The sequence below is a fragment of the Emys orbicularis genome, chromosome 1 (genome assembly GCF_028017835.1).
Source record: "Emys orbicularis isolate rEmyOrb1 chromosome 1, rEmyOrb1.hap1, whole genome shotgun sequence".
Lineage (NCBI taxonomy): Eukaryota > Metazoa > Chordata > Testudines > Emydidae > Emys > Emys orbicularis.
Window position 1 is genome coordinate 27,694,834 of NC_088683.1, and position 20,260 is coordinate 27,715,093.

General features: G+C 43.2%; 1 protein-coding gene across 1 annotated transcript in view; it reads right to left on the minus strand.

Moving 5' to 3' along the window:
* FBXL13 (F-box and leucine rich repeat protein 13) overlaps nt 1-20,260 on the minus strand; it is a 164,028-nt gene that overhangs the window by 100,382 nt on the left and 43,386 nt on the right. The window contains exon 9 of the mRNA XM_065423233.1: nt 15,401-15,536. Coding sequence (XP_065279305.1) covers nt 15,401-15,536 — 136 coding nt within the window. The remainder of the gene's footprint in view (nt 1-15,400; nt 15,537-20,260) is intronic.

A 20,260-nucleotide genomic window follows, 5' to 3' on the forward strand; every position in this document is an offset into this window, starting at 1 on the left:
ATGTATTGCCACTAACTGGAAGGCTTTCCATGCCGTCTTTTCTTTGCCACGCAGTGCATGGTCAAATGCATCATCTCGAAGAAGTTCACGAATCTGAGGACCAACAAAGACACCTTTCTTTATCTTAGCTTCACTTAACCTTGGAAATTTTCCACGGAGATACTTGAAAGCTGCTTGTGTTTTGTCAATGGCCTTGACAAAGTTCTTCATCAGACCCAGCTTGATGTGTAAGGGTGGTAACAATATCTTCCTTGATTCAACAAGTGGTGGATGCTGAACACTTTTCCTCCCAGGCTCCAATGACTGTCGGAGTGGCCAATCTTTCTTGATGTAGTGGGAATCTCTTGCACGACTATCCCATTCGCAGAGAAAACAGCAGTACTTTGTGTATCCAGTCTGCAGACCAAGCAAGAGAGCAACAACCTTCAAATCGACACAAAGCTGCCACTGATGTTGGTCATAGTTTATGCACCTCAAAAGTTGTTTTATGTTGTCATAGGTTTCCTTCATATGGACTGCATTACCAACTGGAATTGATGGCAAAACATTGCCATTATGCAGTAAAACAGCTTTAAGACTCGTCTTCGATGAATCAATGAACAGTCTCCACTCATCTGGATCGTGAACGATGTTGAGGGCTGCCATCACACCATCGATGTTGTTGCAGGCTACAAGATCACCTTCCATGAAGAAGAATGGGACAAGATCCTTTTGACGGTCACGGAACATGGAAACCCTAACATCACCTGCCAGGAGATTCCACTGCTGTAGTCTGGAGCCCAACAGCTCTGCCTTACTCTTGGGTAGTTCCAAATCCCTGACAAGGTCATTCAGTTCACCTTGTGTTATGAGGTGTGGTTCAGAGGAGGAGGAGGATGGGAGAAAATGTGGGTCCTGTGACATTGATGGTTCAGGACCAGAAGTTTCATCCTCTTCCTCTTCCTCGTCTGACTCAAGTGAGAATGATTCTGGTGCATCAGGAACCGGCAGTCCTTCTCCGTGGGGTACTGGGCGTATAGCTGATGGAATGTTTGGATAATGCACAGTCCACTTTTTCTTCTTTGACACACCTTTCCCAACTGGAGGCACCATGCAGAAGTAACAATTGCTGGTATGATCTGTTGGCTCTCTCCAAATCATTGGCACTGCAAAAGGCATAGATTTCCTTTTCCTGTTCAACCACTGGCGAAGATTTGTTGCACAAGTGTTGCAGCATATGTGTGGGGCCCACCTCTTGTCCTGATCTCCAATTTTGCAGCCAAAATTAAGGTGATAGGCTTTCTTAACCATAGTGGTTATACTGCGCTTTTGTGATGCAAAAGTCACTTCACCACAAACATAGCAGAAGTTATCTGCACTGTTCACACAGGTACGAGGCATCTCTGCTCACTTTGACTAAACAGAAATGTGTCCCTTTGCAAAATCAAACACTGACAAATAAGAGAGCACGACACTGTATGATTTCTAGAGCTGATATAGGGCAATTTGTTCAGCAGAGTGATGTAAGCTTCGTTATGATTGCATTATCCATGACTTCTAGGAATAACATGATGCAATTCATATCATGTATGACGCAATACCAGCTTCAGATTGCATCATTCATTGTTTTGCCTAAAAAGCAAGTACTGTCCAAACCCAGTCATAGATTTATTCATAGATCCAGTCAAAGATGTATTTTAGTCATTTCTGGTTTAAATTGAGATCCCTTCCCTTTATAACTCACTTATCCTCCGCCATTCCCAAGTCTAGGGTCGTACATACTGACCCAATAGCATATCTTGAAAACTAGAGCCAATCAACAATTTTAAGCATCATTTTCGTTCTCAGTGACCCAGAATTAGTAAAATTTGACTACATTTATTTCAGAAGCATTTTGGCTGTAGAGCAGTGTTATCAGACCCTGTTTTCACTTGCTTATAACTTTGACAGACTAACCATTTAGGCTGAAATTTTCCATGCCAGGTGTCTGTTTCAGTCTGATTATTTATTTATTTTTTAAATTTAAGTCAAAATGGTTCAGCTGATTCCAATAACAAAGCAAGGGGAAAACATGGTTTGCCTATATTAAACAACTCTGGCAACCTAGTCTTTAAGAAGCTCTAGCACCCTCATACTTTAGAGCAGAGATTTGAAAGTTGGCAAAGTTTTAATCGCACTGTTAAACAATGGAATACCAACTGAAATTTATTAAATATTTTGGATTTTTTCTAAATTTTCATATATATTGTAGTCAGTGTTGTAATTGAAATCAAAGTGTACACTATTTTTGCTTACAAGTATTTGCACTGTAAAAATGATAAACAAAAGGAATAGTATTTTTCAATTCACCTCATACAAGTACTGTAATGCAATCTCCTTGTCGTGAAAGTGCAACTTACAAATGTAGATTCTTTTTTTGTTACATAACTGCACTCAAAAACAAAACAATGTAAAACTTTAGAGCCTACAAGTCCACTCAGTCCTACTTCTTGTTCAGCCAGTCGCTAAGACAAACAAGTTTGTTTATATTTACAGGAGATAATGCTGCCCTCTTCTTATTTACAATGTCACCAGAGAGTGAGAACAGGCATTTGCATGGCACTTTTGTAGCTGGCATTGGAAGGTATTTACATGCCAGATATGCTAAACATTCGTATGCTCCTTCATGTTTCAGCCACCATTCCAGAGGACATGCTTCCATGCTGATGAAGCTCGTTAAAAAAAAATGTGTTAATTATATTTGTGATTGAACTCCTTGGGAGAGAACTGTATGTCCCCTGCTCTGTTTTAGCCACATTCTGCCATATATTTCATGTTATAGCAGACTTGGATGATGACCCACAACATGTTGTTCATTTTAAGAACACTTTCACTGCAGATTTCACAAAACATAAAGAAGGTACCAATGTGAGAATTCTAAAGATAGCTACAGCACTTGACCCAAGGTTTAAGAATTTGAAATGCCTTCCAAAATTTGAGAGGGACGAGGTGTGGAGCATGCTTTCAGAAGTCTTAAAAGAGCAACACTCTGATGCAGAAACTACAGAACCCGAACCACCAAAAAAGAAAATCAACCTTCTGCTGGTGGCATCTGTCTCAGATAATGAAAATGAACATGTGTCGGTCTGCACTGCTTTGGATTGTTATCAAGCAGAACCTGTCCTCAGCATGGACGCATGTCCCCTGGAATGGTGATTGAAGCATGAAGGGACATATGAATCTTTTGCGCATCTGGCACATAAATATCTTGTGAAGCTGGCTACAACAATGCCATGAGAACACCTGTTCTCACTTTCAGGTGACATTTGTAAACAAGAATCCGACAATATTATCTCCTGCAAATGTAAACAAACTGGCTTGTCTGAGCAATTGGCTGAACAAGAAGTAGGACTGGGAGAACTTGCAGGGTCTAAAATTTTACATTGTTTTATTTTTGAATACAGGTTTTTTTGTACATAATTCTACATTTGTAAGTTCAATTTTCATGATAAAGAGATTGCACTGCAGTACTTGTATTAGGAGCATTGAAAAATACTATTTCTTTTGCTCTTTTACAGTGAAAATACTTGTAATCAAAAATAAATATAAAGTGAGCACTGCATACTTTGTATTCTGTGTTGTATCTGAAATCAATATATTTGAAAATGTAGAAAAATCCAAAAATATTTAAATGAATGGTATTCTATCATCGATTAACCGTGCGATTAATCGCGATTAATTTTTTTAATCGCTTGACAGCTCTAATTATTATCATTATTGTTACTGAGATGTGAAAAATGTTTCTCTGCAGTCTGGACCTTGACTATACCTTGACCAAGAAATTTGGACCTTGACAAAAAATAATTGACTATCCCTGATCTAAAGGTTCCAACCCTGCAGTTGACTCATGTAGGTGTTAATATGATGTCACATACAGGAATTTCTGTTTTTTCAGTTTGCTTTTTTTAAAAACCTAAAAATTACACACAAAAGTTAGGAAATGCCAGAATTCAGGTTGCCCATACAACTTTAATTCAGCCCCCTTGTGTGTTTTTTAATTACATGATCACCTATTATTCTGACATTCCCTTTCAGAGGATGTCATGGGGTATTAGGCCATCAGGAGGAGGAAAGTGGGGATCACCCCTTTTTGGTGACAGTGGCTCCTCATCTTCGGGCCCGTGAGGTCTAGCAACCAGAGTCTATAGTGGCCCGAATCTGAGGGGCTGCCCTTAGCTTCACAGCAGCACAGCCTAGTGGCCAGAGTCTGTGGGGCTGCCCTTATCTTCAGGGCAGCGCAGCCTTAGTCATATCTTTTCTAAACTGGACGGTCCCAGTATTGTTAATCTCTCCTTGTATGAAAGCTGTTCCATATCCCTAATCATTTTTGATGTCCTTCTCTGCACCTTTTCCAATTATAATATATGGTATTTTTTTTAAATGGGGTGACTACAACTGCATGCAGTATTCAAGGTATGGGCATACTATACGGATTTATATGGTGGTATTATGATATTTTCTGTCTTATTATATATACCTTTCCAAATGGTTCCTAACATTGTTAGCTTTTTTGACTGCTGCTGTACACTTAGCAGATGTTTTCAGAGAACTATCCATGATGACTCCAAGATCTTTCTCGAGTGGTAACAGCTAAATTAAAACTCCATCGTTTTGTACATACAGTTGGTATTAAGTTTTCCAATGTGCAATTCTTTGCACTTATCAACAATGAATTTCATCTGCCATTTTGTTGCCTAATCACCTGGTTGTGTGAGATCCCTTTGTAACTCTTAGCAGTGAGCTTTGGACTTAACTATTTATGTAGGGTTATCTAGGGAGGTGGTGGAATCTCCTTCCTTAGAGGTTTTTAAGGTCAGGCTTGATGAAGCCCTGGCTGGGATGATTTAGTTGGGGATTGGTCCTGCTTTGAGCAAGGGGTTGGACTAGATGACCTCCTGAGGTCCCTTCCAACCCTGATATTCTATGATTCTATGATAATTTTGTATCATCTGCAAATTTTGCCACCTCATTGTTCACCCCTTTTTCCAGATCATTTATGAATAAGTAAAACTGCACAGGTCCCAGTACATATCTTTGGGGAACCCTGCTATTTACTTTTCTCCATTGTGAAAACTGACAATTTATTCCTACCCTTTGTTTTCTATCTTTTAACCAGTTACTAATCCATGCGAGGACCTTCCCTCTTGTGCCATGACTCCTTACTTTGCTTAAGAGCCTTTGGTATAAGACCTTGTCAAAGGCTTTCTGAAAGTCCAAGTACACTATTTCAACTGGATCACCCTTGACCACATGCTTGTTAACACACTTGAAGAATTCTAATCTATTGGTGAGGCATGGCTTCCCTCTACAAAAGCTATGTTGACTCTCCAACCTATCGTGTTCATCCTATGTATCCGATAATTCTATTCTTTACTACAGTTTCAACCAATTTGCTTTGTATTGAAGTTAGGCTTACTGGCCTGTAACTGCCAGGACTGCCTCTGGAACTTTTTTTTAAAAATCAGCATCACATTAGCTATTCACCAATCATCTGATACAGAAGAGGATTTAAGCAACAGTTTACATACCACAGTTAGTTGTGCAATTTCATATCAGAGTTCCTTCAAAACTCTTGGGTAAATACCATCTGGTTCTGGGATCTTATTACTGTTTCGTTTTTCAGTTTGTTCCAAAACATCCTCTACTGATACCTCAATCTGAGACAGTTCCTTAGATCTGTCACCTAAAAAGAATGGCTCAGATGTACGAATCTCCCTCACATCCTCTGTAGAATTTACTTAGCTTCTCTCTTCTCTACAACAGATTTTTCTTCCTTGAGTGCTCCTTTAGCACCTTGATCACTCAGTGGAACCACTGATTGCTTGACAGTCTTCCTGCTTCTGATGTATTTTTTAAAAAATGCTGTTAGTTTTTGTGCCTTTTGCTATTTGCTCTTCAAATTCTTTTTTGGCATGCCTAATTATACTTTTACACTTGACTAGCCAGAGTTTATGCTTCTTTCTATTTTCCTCACTAGGATTTGACTTCCAATTTTTAAAGAATGCCTTTTTACCTCTGTCTCTTTTACTCTGTTGTTTAGACATAATGGCACTTTTTTAGTCCTCTTTTTTTATTTGGGGTATACATTTAGTTTGAGCCTCTATTATGGTGTTTTTAAATAGTTTCCATGCTGCTTGCAGGCATTTCACTCTTGCGACTGTTCCTTTTAATTTCTGTTTAACTAACTTCCTCAATTTTGTTCTCCTTTTTGAAGTTAAATGCTACTGTAGAGGGTTTCTTTGGTATTTTCCCCCCTCTAGGATGTTAATTTTAATTACATTATGGTCGCTATTACTGAGCAGTTCAGTTATAGTCCCCTCTTGGACCACATCCTGTGATCCACTTACAACTAAATCAACAACTGCCCCTCCCCTTCTGGGTTCCAGGACTAGCTGCTCCAAGAAGCAGTCTTTAATGGTATTTAGAAATTTTAACTCTGAATCCCTTCCTAAGGTGACATATACCCAGTCGGGCTGGCTGAAATTCCACATTGATATTGGGTTTTTTGTTTTTTAGCCTCTTTAATCTCCCTGAGCATTTCACAATCACCATCGCCATCCTGGTCAGGTGGTCAGTAATATATTCCTACTACTATATTCTTATTATTCAAGCATAGAATTTCTATCCACAGAGATTCTATGGTACAATTTGATTAATTTAAGATTTTTACTGTATTTGACTATATACTTTCTTTAAAATGCCACACACCCATGAACGCAACCTACTCTGTCATTCCTATATATTTTGTATTACTATGTCCATTGATTATCATCATTCCACCAAGTTTCAGTGATACCTATTATATCAATATCCTCATTTAATATCAGGCACTCAAGTTCACCCATCTTAGTGTTTAGACTTATAGCACTTGTATGCAAACACTTATAAAATGAGTCAGTATTTAGTTGTGATGTAACTGAATAGGACTGTTTTTTGTTCAGCTGTTTCTCTTCAGTTCCTACCTGTACATTATCAACTTCTATCCTATCTTCTTTACTAATATATAGAGTTCACCCTTTAGCAAATTCATTCCTATGGGATGTTTCCGCCCAAACTGCATGCTCTTCCACATCTGCTGGCTTTCCCCCAGCCCTTATTTTAAAAACTTTTCCACAACCTTTTTAATTTTACATGCCAGCAATCTGATTCCATTTTGGTTTAGGTGGAGCCCGTCCTTCCTGTATAGGCTCTTCGTTTCCCAAAAGATTCCCCAATTCCTAATAAGCCTAAATTCCTCCTCCCAATACCATTGTCTCATCCACGCATTGAGACCCCGCAGTTCTGCCTGTCTAACTGACCCTGCGTGTGGAACTGGAAACATTTCATAGGATGCTACCATGGAGGACCTGGATTTTAATCTCTTACTTAACAGCCTAAATTTGGCCTCCAATCCCTATGTCATCATTACCTACATGTACCATGACCACGGGCTCTTCCCCAGCACCGCATATAAGATACTGCAGCATTAGTTATATACATGCATCAAATACTGTAGCATAATTACTTGAGACTTATAAGTATTAACTTGGTAATAATTGTACTTTGGGCTCATAAGCAGAAACCAACCTTCGAGTTATCATCTAGTTTTTAAGGGGAGACTAGTTCCCAAGTATCAAAACTCTAGTGGAATCCCTAGCTTCATTATACCTACTGTTGCAGGAGATTGTGTCAAGTTTGCGAACTAAAGCTTTGGAACTATTTAAAAACTAAAATTCTATATAGTACCAATGACTGCACTAGCTCCTTTTACTTGCTCTGCAGGGGAAATGGCCAGTGGAGCTGCATAAGGACATTCCCAATAGCTAAACCGCAATCCATGCTTGTCCCTCAAATTGCACTGCACAGCAGCCTCCACAGAACTAAATTCAGTAACATGAATGGGTGTGGCTCCTACTTACAAGCTCCTCACATCCTGCCCCAAGTACAATGGAACCACAATATTAAGCTACTAATGAGGCCTTCCACAAATATGGATGAAGAGACAGGATCTAGATTCCCAGCATGAACAGGTTGGAGACAATTTACTGAAAATGTTCACTCATATTGTATTATTCATTGTAAATAGAGATCATACTTGATATACAAAATAAGATATATTATTAAATATCAGGCAATTACAATTGTTGCCCCCTTTCACCCAAGCGGTTAGCCATTAATCAGGGTCATGTGGGTTTTTTCCACTAGGAGGAGAAGTTAATGAAACAGTCAAGTATTTTGTTGACACAATCCTGTTTATTTACAAAGAATGTAGATAAAGTCCTGTTTCCTTGAACATGGCTGGAATCAAACAACACGGTACAGTTTCCTTGCTCAATATTCTTACTCTTTTTCCAGCCACTACTCTACCCAAAAAGTTCTCTGTCTTGTAGCTTTATCTCAGTAGCTTAAGTTAGTACACTCGAGTTAGACTATGTCCAGGGCCGCCGAGAGCAGGTTCGGGCCTCCCAGCAAGGGCAGACTGGCTAAACAGGGCTGATGAGAAGGGGGGGGGGGAAGCTGGGCCCCCTTCCGGACCGCTGGGCCCCGGTAAGGTGACAAGAAGGGGGGGGAACCGGGGAAGCCGGGCCCCCTTCCGGACCGCCGGGCCCCGGTAATTTGTACCGGCTTCCCCCCCCTCTCATCGGCCCTGACTATGTCTACACTAGACATCTTACAGTGGCACAGTTGTACCACTGCAGATGCACCACTGTAAGGTCTCCCGTGTAGCTGCTCTATGGCAACTGGAGAGAGCTCTCCAATCGACATAATAAAACACCCCCAAAGAGCAGCGGTAGCTATGTCGGCAGGAGAGCGTCTCCTGCCAACATAGCACTGTCCACACCGGCACTTCTGTCAGTGTAACTTGCGTCGGTCAGGAGGGTGGCTTTTTTCACACCCCTTATTGACAAAAGTTTTACAGACAAAAGTGCTAGTGATTACTTCACTCGAAATAGCCTAGCATGCGTGAGAGCAACCACATGTCAAAACAACATTGGATTTACACAGAGTGATTTGATTAGCAATGCAGAGTGATTGGATTAATTACTGATGGGTTGTAACATGAGCTGCTGTATGTACAAGAAAAAGATATAATATTTAAGATTTTGTTGTTCTTTTAAGGACATTGATGTAAAAGGAAAGATTCAGCTACTGTTGTACAAACTAAATCACTTAAAATGCTGCCCAAAAGTTCCTAATGCAAGTGCTGACTACTAAGTTCAGGAGTTACTTACATCAGTCTACTCCCAGAGGCTTCAGGACACCTCCAAACACTTATACTCTATGAGCTTCTAAAGACAAAGTAATCTTCATTGTAAATACTAAGTTTCATTATTATATCTCAGCAGCACCCTCATTCACTTTTTTTTATTGAGGCTATACAGTATCCTTTATTTCCTCTCAGATATAAAAACTATAAATATAAAATGACCCAAAAGCCTTGAGAGGCTCAGAGGTTCCTCCCAAGTTGGTTTGGGCTCTATAGCATTTCACAGTCCCTTAATCATAGCAACAATACCTGGACATATAGCTGTGACCCTGACTTCAGTTACTGATGGGCTCTAAGATACCATATGATCATCGGACAAGTAATTTATATTCCAGTAATGTCCCAGTCAGCGATTGGTTACTCATTGTTTGTGCCAGGCACTGTATACAGATATACAATAAATAAATAAAGGATGTGAAAAGAACATTAAGATTGCCAAGTCAAGCACTCAAAAGTTAGGAAACGCAAAACTTAAGGGTGCCTGTCCATTTCCATCATGATTAAGGGTATGTTTTATTCACAGGTATTTTTAGTAAGAGTCATGGACAGGTTACGGGCAGTAAACAAAAACTCACGACCCATGACCTGTCCATGACCTGTACTATATACCCCTGAATAAATCTTGGAGGGAGGAAGGGGTGGCCCAGGGGTGCCACAGGTACTCGGACATGGGGGGTGGCCCGGGGGGCACTGTGGGTGCTGGGGGGGGATGGGCAGTGGCATGCCTCATGGGACCCCCATTGGTGCTGGGGGGGCGGATGGCAGCACACGAGCTGGGACCCCCGCTGGTGCAGGGGGTGCAGGTTGGCGGGGATGGCAGGCTCACTACCTGGCTCCACGCGTCCCCAGAAGCTGAGACAACCCCCTCCCTCAGCTCCTAGGCAGAGGTGGGGCCAGGCAGCTCTGCGCGCTGCCTCTGCCTCAAGCGCTGGCTCCGCAGTTCCCATTGGCCGGGTACCGCAGCCAATGGGAGCTGCGGGGGTGGTGCCTGCAGTCCAAGGCAGCGCGCAGAGCTGCCTGGCCGTGCCTCCGGAGCTGAGGGGGGGGGATGTTGCTGCTTCCAGGGAGCCCCCGAGGTAAGAGCCGCCCAGAGCCTTTACCCCCTCCTGTGCCCCACCCCCCCAGCCCTGAGCCCCCTCCCACACCCAAACTCCTGCTGCTGCTGAGGGAGGTGGGCGTGGTGGCCCAAGACTGCCCCAACAGTGGCCGGTGCAGCTGGTGCAGGGGCTGCCTGAGCTGCTCAGGCAGCCCCCGGGCCAACCGCACTGGCCACTGCAGAAGTCACGGAGGTCCCGGAAAGTCACGGAATCCATGACCTCCGTGACAAACTTGCATTCTTAATCATGATACAATCTTTAATTACAAGATCACATACTAATTTTTCCACAGTGCATGGATATTTATTCAGTACTCACTGTGACCTTAGACCATATGCCATCCAAACCCTACACTGAATACAGAACTAATAATTTCCTTCTGGGCATTTCTATGGTGCTGTCACCATAGTATCCAAGTACTTCAGAAACATAAATTTATTAATGTTCACAATACCCCTGTGAGTATAGGTGGCATTTTTATCCCTGTTTTACAGATGTGGAGCTGATTAAAGCCCAAATTGTCAAAAATGTCCACTAATTTTGGATGTCCAACTCAAGTCACCTAGGACCTCATTTTTCAGAGTACCTAGCACTTTAAAGAGTAGCTCCAGTTGACTTCCATTGCAGTTGTGAGTGCTCAGCACTTCCGCAAATCAAAAGAACATGCAATTAGTGGTCATCACTGAAAATATTGGTTTAAGCAACTTGCCTAGCATCACACAGGAACTCTGATGCAGAGGAAGAAATAGAATCCATTTTCCAGGCTGTCATTCAACTTCCTTAAACAGAAGATCATCCTTTCTCTTTCTGTAATCCCCTCCTTAATTGATTACACACCTTCCAAATTCCTCAACAAGAGAGACCAAGGTGCTATGGACAACAGCTTCATTCACTACACAGTCCTGATTTCTAGCTCTTCACAATAGATAAAAGCACATTCAATTTCCAATTCCCTAACTGAAGCTCCTCAGTCTGGGTGGGGACTGTGTGCTCAATTTTATTTTGATCCTCCTGCAACAGAGGTCAAAATTACCTTACTCACTATAAATTTGAAAGATGGCAACTAAGTGTCATACAGACATAGGTGGGCAGGAGGGATTCAAAAATCAAAAGAAAGACCAAGAAACAAAATTTTATATTTTTATCATCATGATTTTTGAGGATCACTCATGATTTTTGCACTTTTGCAGTTAGGAATATTATACATGGCCAGATTCAATTTTTTAAAATCCGTTCAGTTAGTTTTTGTTCTGCTAAAGCCCACCTTAGCCTCAAAACGTTGTTTTCATGGTCTTTTGTAGGTTTCCATATATAACAGATATGGCAGTTTCCTAAGGTGCCACAAGTACTCCTGTTATTTTTGCGGATACAGACTAACACGGCTGCTACTCTGAAACCTGTCATTATGCAAGGCACTGCATTTAGCCGTATGGAGTGGAAATCCATCAACTTCATGAAAAAACTCGTACAGATACAGACAGACATCATCTTCCTTTCCAAATGCAAGCAGATGGACATCATACCAAAAGGACTAAAGGTAAAAAATCCATTACAATCTACATATCACACAGACTATGCTGAGAGACTGTGTCACACACTCTCAAAGAAACTGCGAAACCACCTGATCAGCATCCTATACAACAAACAGGGAAAGATTAAGAATGAGCTCTCAAAACTGGATACTCTCATAAGAAACCAACCTTCCACACAAACTTCCTCATGGATAGACTTTACAAAAACTAGACAAGCCATTTACAAGACAAACTTTGCCTCTCTACAAAGGAAAAAGGACACTAAACTATCTAAACTGCTACATGCCACAAGGAGCCACAACAGTAGTTCCCTTAACCCACCCAGCAATATTGTTAACCTTTCCAGCTATACTCTTAGCCCAGCAGAAGAGTCTGTCCTATCTCGGGGCCTCTCCTTTTGTCCCTCCAGACCCACGAACATGATACAGTTCTGCGGTGACCTAGAATCCTACTTTCGACGTCTCCGACTCAAAGAATATTTCCAACATACCTCTGAACAGCATACTAACCCACAGAATCCCCCCTACCAGCACTACAAACAAAAGGATTCTGCGTGGACTCCTCCGGACGGTCGAAACAACAGACTGGATTTCTACATAGATTGCTTCCGTCAACGTGCAAAGGCTGAAATTGTGGATAAGCAACATCACTTGCCCCATAACCTCAGCCATGCTGAACACAACGCCATCTACAGCCTCAGAAACAACCCTGACATCATTATCAAAAAGGCTGACAAAGGAGGTGCTGTCGTCATCATGAATAAATTGGAATATGACCAAGAGGCTGCTAGACAGCTCTCTAACACCACATTCTACAGGCCATTATCCTCTGATCCCACTGAGGATTACCTAAAGAAACTACACCATCTGCTAAAAAAACTCCCTGACAAAGCACAGGAACAAATCTGTACAGACACATGCCTAGAACCCCGACCAGGGACATTCTATTTGCTACCCAAGATCCATAAACCTGGAAATCCTGGACGCCCCATCATCTCAGGCATTGGCACCCTAACATCAGGCTTGTCTGGTTATGTGGACTCTCTCCTCAGACCCTACGCTACCAGCACTCCTAGCTATCTTCGAGATACTACTGACTTCCTGAGGAAACTAGAATCCATCGGTGATCTTCCAGAAAACACCATCCTGGCCACTATGGACGTAGAAGCCCTCTACACCAATATTCCACACACAGATGGACTACAAGCTATCAGGAACAGTATCCCCGATAATGTCACAGCTAACCTGGTGGCTGAACTCTGTGACTTTGTCCTTACCCACAACTATTTCACATTTGGGGACAATATATACCTTCAAGTCAGCGGCACTGCTATGGGTACCCGCATGGCCCCACAGTATGCCAACATTTTTATGGCTGACTTAGAACAACGCTTCCTTAGCTCTCGTCCCCTAACGCCCCTACTCTACTTGCGCTACATTGATGACATCTTCATCATCTGGACCCATGGAAAAGAAGCCCTTGAGGAATTCCACCATGATTTCAATAATTTCCATCCCACCATCAACCTCAGCCTAGATCAATCCACACAAGCGGTCCATTTCCTGGACACTACTGTGCTAATAAGCGATGGTCACATAAATACCACCCTGTACCGGAAACCTACTGACCGCTACACTTACCTACATGCCTCCAGCTTCCATCCAGGACACACCACACGATCCATTGTCTACAGCCAAGCTCTAAGATATAACCGCATTTGCTCCAATCCCTCAGATAGAGACAAGCACCTACAAGATCTCTATCAAGCATTCTTAAAACTACAATACCCACCTGCTGAAGTGAAAAAACAGATTGACAGAGCCAGACGAGTACCCAGAAGTCACCTCCTACAGGACAGGCCCAACAAAGAAAATAACAGAACACCACTAGCTGTCACCTTCAGCCCCCAACTAAAACCTCTCCAGCGCATCATCAGAGATCTACAACCTATCCTGAAAGATGATCCTTTACTCTCACAGATCTTGGGAGACAGACCTGTCCTCGCTTACAGACAACCCCCCAACCTAAAGCAAATACTCACCAGCAACCACACATCACTGAACAAAAACACTGACCCAGGAACCTATCCTTGTAACAAAGCCCGATGCCAACTCTGTCCACATATCTATTCAAGTGACACCATCATAGGGCCTAATCACATCAGCCATACCATCTGTGGCTCGTTCACCTGCACATCTACCAATGTGATATATGCCATCATGTGCCAGCAATGCCCCTCTGCCATGTACATTGGCCAAACCGGACAGTCTCTACGCAAAAGAATTAATGGACACAAATCTGACATCAGGAATCATAATACTCAAAAACCAGTGGGAGAACACTTTAACCTGTCTGGCCATTCTTTGACAGACCTGCGGGTGGCTATCTTAAAACAGAAAAACTTCAAAAACAGACTCCAACGAGAGACTGCTGAGCTGGAATTGATATGCAAACTAGACACAATCAACTCAGGGCTAAATAGGGATTGGGAATGGCTGAGCCATTACAAACATTGAATCTATCTCCCCTTGTAAGTATTTTCACACTTGCTTCTTATCAAACTGTCTGTACTGAGCCATCTTGATTATCACTTCAAAAGTTTTTTTCCTCTTACTTAATTGGCCTCTCAGAGTTGGTAAGACAACTCCCACCTGTTCATGCTCTCTGTATGTGTGTGTATATATATCTCCTCAATATATGGTTCACTCTATATGCATCCGAAGAAGTGGGTTGTAGCCCACGAAAGCTTATGCTCTAATAAATTTGTTAGTCTCTAAGGTGCCACAAGTACTCCTGTTATTTTTACTGACTTAAGTTTCAGTATCTTGGTGGGCCATGAGGGAGAATGCAGCTGCAGTTGCCCTGCACTGTGGAAACCTAGAGCACCATAGCGAGAAATATTTAAACAGGCACTAAGGAAGTTACTGTTTTATTTTGCATTATTGGCAGGCGTGCATGGTTATAATTTTTCTTACAGTGTCCTAAACATAAAAAACTGGACAAGTCTTCATTAGTGAGTTCCCCGCCTCCATTTTTAACCCTTTGATGCTGGAAATCAAGATTTCCCAGACATTGAATATTGTGACTTCAACTTTAAATGATAATACATCATCACAGTATTGTGTACATCTGAGTTTTGTTATAATTACCTCAGTGCAGTTGGGTTCTGGCATGTACATTTAAGCACAAGTTTGCATTCCAGCCTCATTTGTCAAACTATATTCACTGTATCTCCAACATAATAAAAGTTATTCTATACAACTCTAATACTGCTAAGCTAAAAGGCTATTATAGTGCCTAGAAACTGAGAGTAGTGGAGAAAAGCAATTTAAAGGAGCCTACTGATCCCATATTCATTATGCTTTGCCATGGCTGGAGTTGTAGGGAAGCTCATATGCTGCAAAGCAGGAAAAAAACTAGTGATAGAGTGAGGCATCTGATAAAAGAAAAAGATGCAAATGAGAGGGAAATGAAGAGACAGAACTAAAAAATATTAAAATACTTACTAATACTTTTAAAGCTTGGCCAGTGAAGAGAAGAACAACCACGAAGATTCAAACGTACCACATAAGGACGCCATTTCTTCAGAATATTTATTAGTGTTTTGTCCTGCATCTTGTGCTTTACTGAAGAAAAATCAATCTAAACAAATTAAACAATTCAGATATCAGATATCAAAGATGTTATACATACAAAATAGACAAAATTATTAAAAGTACTAAGTGTTAGAAATTTGCTGTACAATCTAAGACTTTGACCATGCAAATGCTGAAACACATTCTCAGCTTTACATACAAGTAGTCTAGTACAGTTTATTAAGAATACTCACATGCATGAAGTTAAATATGCACGTAAGTGTTTGCAGGATTGAGGCCTAAACTTTATTATGCCCAGGCTGGCATACTGACCAATCCACAAGGAGGACACATACATAAGTGACCAACAAAGAAAAAATTAACTATTGGCTTTTCCCATTTTTGATTTTTCCTTTATGGTGTCTAAAGACCTAAATTATTGTAAACGATTTTTTTAAGATTAATTTTTAACCTTAGATATATCAGGAATATAAAGTTTTGTCTTCCCTCTTTTGCTGAATGATTAGAGACCTGGACCCAGGGGTGAAAGTAACTTAAAGGACTTACCGGTACACCGGAGTCCTGAGCAGGGGTGGGGACTCAACCGGAAGGGGTGGGGTCTCAACCGGAAGAGTGGGGGCTTTAAATCCCCAGGCCCTTTAAATCGGGATTTAAAGGGCCTGGGGCTCCGGCTGCAGTAGCAGCAGCTGGGAGCCCCGGGCCCTTTAAATCACGGCAGGAGCAGTAAGTGCGGCGGTGGACAGGAGTCCCAGGGCTCCAGCAGCAGGGCTCTGGCGATAATTTAAAGGACCCAGGGCTCCGGGTGTCGCTACCACAGCGGAGCCCCTGACCCTTTAAATCGCGGTCAGAGTCCCGCTGCCAGAGCCCCAGGGCTCCAACAGCGGGGCTCTGCGGCAATTTAAAGGGCCCGGGGCTCCGGCTGGCCCCAGGAGCCCCAGCCCTTTAAATCGCTGACCTGGGGAAGCTGCCCCTTGCCAGTGCAGTCGGCGGTGTACCGGCTCTTGCCAGTACGCTGGACTGGACTGTACCAACTTACTTTCACCTCTGCCTGGACCCAAGTTAAGCTAAAGAACTAGGCATGGGAGGATCTTTAATCTTCCTTCCCTCCCACTCCCTGAAGAGTTAAAACTCTGAGTTAAATATGTGTTAACAAAAAAAAATGAGAAAATAGTTTCAAACAGTCTGACTAAGGAGTCTTCTAGGAAACACGGGAAAGTCAAGTCCAGATATTTCTAACAACAAAAACCATCTAAAAATCCCTCCTTTTTTAAGATAAAAAATGAATATTCAAGCCTTCTTTAAACTTGTTCTTCATAAAAAGACAAGAAAGATCACAAACATATCTTTCCTTTGTAGGTCACCTTTAAAAGGGTAACTTATGTTACATCCACTGTACTAAATCTATCCATTTTACATTTTATGCCATATGTGCTCTACTTCAATCATTATGAAGAGCAATCACCATTATTTTAATTCAGAAGGAGGGCGAGAGTAGGTTAGTGGTTAGAGCACACGATTGGGAGTCTCATGGAGGGCCTGGTGGTTCTTATACTGAAGTCAACGAAGTTTTGCCACTGACTTCATTAAGAGTAGGATTTCACCCTAAGCGATCATGCTCAAGTCACTTAATTTTTCTGTGCATCATTACAAAGATAAAAGCTACCATGTACATGGCAGAGGGGCATTGCTCGCACATGATGGCATATATCACATTGATAGATGCCCCTCTGCCATGTACATTGGTCAAACCAGACAGTCTCTGCGCAAAAGAATAAATGGACGCAAATCTGATATCAGGAATCATAACATTAAAAAACCAGTAGGAGTACACTTCAACCTCTCTGGTCACTCAGTAACAGACTTAAAGGTGGCAATTTTGCAACAGAAAAGCTTCAAAAACAGACTCCAACGAGAAACTGCTGAACTAGAATTAATTTGCAAACTAGATACCATTAACTTGGGCTTGAATAGAGACTGGGAGTGGTTGTCTCATTACACAAATTGAAACTATTACCCCATGTTAAGTATCCTCACACCTTCTTGTCAACTGTCTGAAATGATTATCACTACAAAAGTTTTTTTTCCTCCTGCTGATAATAGCTCATCTTAATTAATTAGCCTCTTAGAGTTGGTATGGCAACTTACACCTTTTCATGTTCTCTGTATGTATACATAACTTCTTACTATATGTTCCATTCTATGCATCTGATGAAGTGGACTGTAGCCCACGAAAGCTTATGCTCAAATAATTTGTTAGTCTCTAAGGGTATGTCTACACTACGAGAGTAGTTCGATTTTACTTAAATCGAATATGTGGAATTGATATTACAAAGTCCAACGTGTGTATCCACACTAAGGACAGTAATTCGACTTTGTGAGTCCACACTAACAGGGCAAGCGTCGACATTGGAAGCGGTGCTCTGTGGGCAGCTATCCCACAGTTCCCGCAGTCCCCGCTGCCCATTGGAATTCTGGGTCGAGCCCCCAATGCCTGCTGGGGAAAAAAATGTGTCGAGTGTGGTTTTGGGTAACTGTCGTCATCCAACCGTCACTCCCGCCCTCCCTCCCTGAAAGCGCCGGCGGGCAATCATTTCATTTTGCGCGCTTTTCTGGTGAGTGACAGCGCGGACGCCACAGCACTGCGAGCATGGAGCCCGCTGCGACCATCGCTGCAGTTATGGCCGTTGTCAACACCTCGCACCTTATCATCCACCTTTCCCAGAGGCAGATGCTGAGAAATCGGGCGAGGAGGCTACGGCAGCGCGATGAGGACCTGAAGTCTGAGAGTGGCACAGACCTGTCACAAAGCACGGGACCCCGCGCCAAGGACATCATGGTGGCAATGGGTCATGTTGATGCTGTGGAACGGCGATTCTGGGCCCGGGAAACAAGCACGGACTGGTGGGACCGCATAGTGCTGCAGGTCTGGGATGAATCACAGTGGCTGCGAAACTTTCGCATGCGGAAGGGGACTTTCCTGGAACTTTGTGAGTTGCTGTCCCCTGCCCTGAAGCACAAGGACACCCGGATGCGAGCAGCCCTGAGTGTCCAGAAGCGAGTGGCCATAGCCCTCTGGAAGCTTGCAACGCCAGACAGCTACCGGTCAGTCGCGAACCACTTTGGCGTGGGCAAATCTACCGTGGGGGTTGTTGTGATGCAAGTAGCCAACGCAATCGTTGAGGTACTGCTCTCAAAGGTAGTGACCCTGGGAAACGTGCAGGTCATCATAGATGGCTTTGCCGCGATGGGATTCCCAAACTGCGGTCGGGCTATAGATGGAACTCACATCCCTATCCTGGGACCGGACCACCAGGCCAGCCAGTACATTAACCGAAAGGGCTACTTTTCAATGGTGCTGCAAGCACTGGTGGACCATAGGGGACGTTTTACAAACATCAACGTCGGATGGCCGGGCAAGGTTCATGACGCTCGTGTTTTCAGGAACTCTGGTCTGTTTAGACGGCTGCAGGAAGGTATTTACTTCCCGGACCACAAAATAACTGTTGGGGATGGGGAGATGCCTATAGTGATCCTCGGGGACCCAGCCTACCCGCTACTGCCCTGGCTCATGAAGCCCTATACAGGCGCCCTGGACAGTGAAAAAGAACTCTTCAACTACCGGCTGAGCAAGTGCAGAATGGTGGTGGAGTGTGCTTTTGGACGTCTCAAGGGGAGATGGAGAACCTTACTGACTCGCTCTGATCTCAGCGAAACCAATATCCCCATTGTTATTGCAGCTTGCTGTGTGCTCCACAATCTCTGTGAGAGCAAAGGGGACACCTTTATGGCGGGGTGGGAGGTTGAGGCAAATAGCCTGGCTGCTGATTACGCCCAGCCAGACAGCCGGGCGATTAGAAGAGCCCAGCGGGACGCGCTGTGCATCCGGGAGGCTTTGAAAGCTAGGTTCCTGAGTGAGCAGGGTAACCTGTGACTATGAAGTTTGTTTACAGAGAAGCTGAACCTGCCCCCGTTTCTTTACCCAGTGAATGTTCACTATCCTCTCCAGTCACATACCCCGTTCACCCCGTTCCCCCCCTTCCAACACACGTTTAAAAATAAAATCACTGGAAATTTGTTAATGAACACCGTTTTCTTTATTACTGTTTTCACGGTAAAGTGTTTAAACTGGGACGCAGACTGTGGTGGGGAGCGGGTGTAGTGTAGTGATGCAAAGGACGCTTCTAAACTCGAGGAATGACAGGCTCCTGCTCCTAGATCGGTCCGCAGTGCTGGACTGGTTGTTTCAACGGAGCCTGCCACCCCTCCTGTTCGGGACTCTGTGTGTGGCGGCTATGTGACTTTGTGGCAGGGGGAGGACGGTTACAGATCCCCTGCTGCGTGGCTCTGTGATCCAGGATAAGGACCGCTGCATAAGATCTCTAACCGCCCTCCCCCGCCACAAAGTCACATAGCCCCCCCCCACAGAGAACATGAAAACCACCTCCAAGACTGACCAGGGTAACTAGTGACTGCAATGTGTGTGTGCCCTGCTGCTGAACCTGCCCCCGCGTCTGTACCCTGGTAAAGGTGACTGTCCTGTCCAATTACCAACCCCCTTCCTCCCCTTCAAACAGACTCTCCTCTAAAAGAACATGATGGAAACAGTAATTAACAGAAACATATTTTTTATTAGCAACTACACGTGAAACTGGGGGATGAAACTGGGACGGGGGCTTGGGTGAGGCGGGAAGGAAAGGACTTATCAAATTTTGGGGAATGAGAGCCTTCTGCTACTTGAGCATTCTGCAGGGGTGGAGTGAGAGTTTTCAC